Source organism: Triticum dicoccoides, chromosome 7A, assembly GCF_002162155.2.
Source record: "Triticum dicoccoides isolate Atlit2015 ecotype Zavitan chromosome 7A, WEW_v2.0, whole genome shotgun sequence".
In the NCBI taxonomy this organism is placed as follows: domain Eukaryota; kingdom Viridiplantae; phylum Streptophyta; class Magnoliopsida; order Poales; family Poaceae; genus Triticum; species Triticum dicoccoides.
This window is the reverse complement of record NC_041392.1, coordinates 732,324,669-732,329,083: the sequence shown is the minus strand read 5'-3', so window position 1 is coordinate 732,329,083 and position 4,415 is coordinate 732,324,669. Positions and strand designations below refer to the sequence as shown.

The 4,415-nt window shown below is 48.7% G+C and overlaps 1 protein-coding gene across 1 annotated transcript; it reads left to right on the top strand.

Moving 5' to 3' along the window:
- Positions 1-2,987: 2,987 nt before the first annotated feature.
- Positions 2,988-3,944, top strand: LOC119327419 (basic endochitinase A-like). The gene has a single exon (XM_037600524.1). It carries the CDS (start codon positions 2,988-2,990, stop codon positions 3,942-3,944), a length of 957 nt encoding a protein of 318 aa, XP_037456421.1.
- Positions 3,945-4,415: the final 471 nt, after the last annotated feature.

Below are 4,415 nucleotides of genomic sequence, written 5' to 3'. Positions count from 1 at the left end.
GCGTCCAGCTCCAGCACCCCCACTCGCTCTGCGTGTCCAGCGCGAAGGTCCCCAGCTGCTGCACGCTCTGCCGCTCCGGATCCTTCTTGCCACCCTCTTGCTCCGGTTCTTCCTCCACAAAGCCGGTGCGGTAGTCGCCGGAGCGGCGCCTGACGGAGACGAATATAGTGCGCCCGTCCGGGTGCAAAGCGCACGCCGAGACATAGCTGTCCTTGTAGGGGGTGAAGGGCTCTGTGGGGCCGGGGCCAACCTCCCAGTGGGGCAAGGCGTACTCGTCCAAGTTGAGCATGCTGCTGCTCTTGGAATCCAAGGTGTACAGATTGTTGCCTGCGGCCACGGCGTGGTGGCAGCAACCATCTCCGTGCGGGGGGTCTCTGTTCCCAGTGCGCAGCGTCGCCGTCTCCGTGTCATACACGAGGGTTAGGCCGTCGCCGTCGTCGGTGGTCACGACAACGTTGCTGCCCAGGGCGTGGAAGCCTGGGTTTGTGCCGATCGAGCGGGAGTCGAAGCGGAGGATCGGATCGGGGAGGCGCCGTGGCTCCACGCCACCGTCGTCGCCGCCGCCGACCAGCTCCCCCGAGCTGATCTTATGCAGGGAGAAACCGTGCTTCCAGTCATCCAGAACCACGTACAGATGCCGCCGCCGCTGCTCCTGTTCCGCGCCGCAACTGTTGCACAAGTGCGGCCATGTTTCCGCGGGCACCGGCGGCACCGGGTCGCGATGTGATTTACCGGCGTCGGCCGAGGCGTATGCACGCCATGTACCGCCCAGCACAAGGGACTGCCGGTGTGCGGATGCAGGGCGCCGGAGACGGGAGAGAAGCGCAAGCGGCGGCAGAGATCGAGCGAGCCACATTGCGTGCGTGTGTGTAGCTCGCTAGGGTTCTGGGTGAGGTTCGTTTGGGTTTATCCTCTTTTATTAAGTGTAAATGGCCTATATGTTAGCCCAACTTATTTAGTAACCTTGGCCCAAAAGTACTGCCTCAATTAATTAAAATTTGATTATAAATTAGACCAACCAACATGATATCATAAATAAGACTAACCAAATTTAGATTATAGTAATATATGACAAAATTTATACCATTAAATTATTATTCAAAAAGTTTTTCGTAATATATATTTTGAAGTAAAAAATAATACACTATAGTTCTAATTTATTGGAATGGAAGGACTATGTAAATTCATGATCTGGACCTGGTCCATATCATCTCGACTCCAAAGTTTAGCAAAACCACATCACTTAAATTTTCAAAAATTATGAGGAAACATTATGCATATATAAAAAAGAGAGAAGTCCACTTTACAACACCGAACTATTCCATTTGTAAAATTTGACCCAAACAATTTCAACCCCTTTTGGTGAAAAAATTCCAACAATAAAAGTATCTAGAAATTTTTGACATAATTCTGTAAACTCAAGACTAATATAATGGTCATTTTGGGAAACTTTCAAATGTTTATGCCAACAAATTTAAACATAATACGAAATTACAATTTTGGACCCTTTTTGGCCATTTTTATTTTAAAAAAATGTAAGTATGACAAAAATTTGGAAGAAATTCTCTAAAAATCAAGAATAGTACTGATAACTCTATGCAAGTTTGAGATATTTTGCACGGACAGATTAAAAAAACCATGAAATTACAATTTCTTGTCCAAATTTTGTCAAAAATACTGTCCAGGAAAAAATGAAATAATTTTGTGAACTAAATACTAATATATTGATCATTTGGTGAAGGTTTTAGATGTTTTGGCCAAACAGATTTTAAAATATCCTAAAATTATTTTTTCTGTCCTATTTTAGTCCATGTGCCGACGCCGTTGCTGATTGGGATCCGACTGTATGGTCAACGGGTCATAATCCGACATGCTCGCCAAAATCAGGGCCAGATTTTTTTTGCAGAGTGCGGTGTTGATTCTTAGCCGGTTTTAGAGTTGAGGCTTCATTCTTGGACAAACCGAATAGTTAAGGGTTTTAAGTGGACTTCTCTACATAAAATAGATAATATAAAACATGAAGCAGGTTCCAAAATTCCCTCTACAAAAACTATTACCAGTTATTTCCCAACAAAGATCAAGCCGTGGAACCTAGTCTATAATTTGGACAAATTACAAATCAGATTCGACATAATAATAGCTAAAATTATGTGGAATTTTGCCAGAAACTGTATTACATACATGAGCAATTACTCACATATTTGCAAAGTATGTGTGACTTACACATCTCAGTGACCCTACTAAGTCTGTACATATTAGCACATGGCCTATGTAACTTCCCAATGAGGAAGCCTAACAAGATATCAGATTCGTAATGTAGACTGGCTTTTTTAGCGATAAGAACCTAGAATGAAGTTTGTTAAAAAGAGACCAACCCGACTAGCTCGACTAGGTGAAACTATTGATTACGATTGTGTGAGTAACACTTAACGGTACACGAGATGTTGCAATGTGTCTCGGATTGAGGTGTTCACTTTAGGGGGAAAAAGTATACATTTTTTTTACTAGGGCACGGAGACAATAAGAGAAATTTGGCTCAAATTCAGACATACAATTATGTGGAAAAATATAGATTACGAATGTGTGGGTAACACTTTGCTAGCAACCGCTAATTAAATTGGAGATAATCACTTTGAATAAATTGTTTCTTTGCTATAGATAGTAACGAGGTAACTGTACTCCATGGACGCCGTACATTTTTCTTGGCCATAGATAGTAACGAGGTAACTGTATTCCATGGACGCCGTCCATGAATGCCTGCCCATGCGTCATCTATCTATTTTTCTGTCATCCATGCATACAAACTTACAAACACAGACGCTCTCGATCAGCTCACCCCTCGGCCGTATCGGAGCCGCCAGGTTTGATTGCTGCCTAGTTCTTGCAACACGAGCGCGACACATATATATAAAAACGTGAGACTCCCCACCGCTTCTGGCACGTACACACACTTGCACCAGCCAGCGGCCAACCGAGCTGTGTGTACGATGAGAACGCTCGCGGTTGTGTCCGTGCTAGCCACGGCGGCCATGGCCATCGCCTGCGCGCGTGCCGCACAGTGCAGTTCGCAGGCCGGCGGGGCTACCTGCCCGAACTGCCTCTGCTGCAGCCGCTTCGGCTGGTGCGGCTCTACCCCGGAGTACTGCGGTGACGGCTGCCAAAGCCAGTGCTCTGGCTGCGGCACGCCCGGCTCCTTTGGTGGCGGCGTTTCCTCCATCATCTCCCGCTCACTCTTCGACCGGATGCTGCTGCACCGCAACAACAGGGCGTGCCAAGCTAAGGGATTCTACACCTACGACGCCTTCCTAGCGGCCGCGGCCGCCTTTCCGGGCTTCGGCACCACGGGCGGCACCGCCACCCGAAAGCGTGAGGTGGCCGCCTTCCTAGCGCAGACCTCCCATGAGACCACCGGCGGGTGGGCTACGGCCCCGAACGGGCCCTACGCGTGGGGCTATTGCTTCAAACAGGAGCGCGCTAAGTCCAACTACTGCACCCCAAGCGTGATATGGCCATGTGCCCCTGGAAGACGCTACTATGGCCGAGGGCCCATCCAGCTCTCTCACAACTATAACTATGGGCCGGCGGGCCGGGGCATCGGGGCTGACCTGCTGGGCAACCCGGGCTTGGTGGCCACAGACTCGACCGTGTCATTCAAGACGGCAATTTGGTTCTGGATGACAGCGCAGCCACCCAAGCCCTCGAGCCACGCGGTCATAACGGGCCATTGGAGTCCTTCAGCAGCGGACCGGGTTGCGGGGCGAGTGCCAGGATTCGGCGTGATCACCAACATCGTCAACGGCGGGAAGGAGTGCGGGCATGGGTATGATAAGCGTGTTGCTGACCGGATCGGGTTTTACAAGCGCTACTGCCACATCCTCGGCGTCACCCACGGTGACAACCTTGACTGCTACAACCAGAAGCATTTCCCTATAATTTTTTCTTGAGATATTACTTTGTAATAAACCAGCGAGACTTATTTTAGGATGGGGGGAGTATAAAAGCTTTAGAAATATAATCATAAAACAAGATATTTCAACGGTCAGGCGATACACACAAAATTGTGGGTTACTTGTTGTGCGCGAAGCACCATGGGTCTATGCAAATGATTCGGCCCGGCCTCATCTTCCCTGCATGATGTCATCAAGGCCATTGTTTTAGGAGTGACGCCGGAGCGCTCCCCCATGCCTTGCCGCCAGACGACGATCAGGGGTATGCTGTGTCTACGAGCACGCCAGGGCAGCCATACCGCAGATTGGCGACCTTGGCCTTATACTCACCCAACTTCGTTTTCATACCCACTTGGCGAGCTTGTTAGCCCTTCTTTTGAGCCCATTGGTCCTCTTGCGGAACGACTGGTTGGTTACTCATTCTTTTTTTTTAAAACTTCCAACACGTCTGGCCCAATTTGCTCAAAA

Bases quoted from the DNA above. Each gene is read 5' to 3' on its own strand.
- LOC119327419 (XM_037600524.1), top strand. From the start codon at position 2,988: ATGAGAACGCTCGCGGTTGTGTCCGTGCTAGCCACGGCGGCCATGGCC.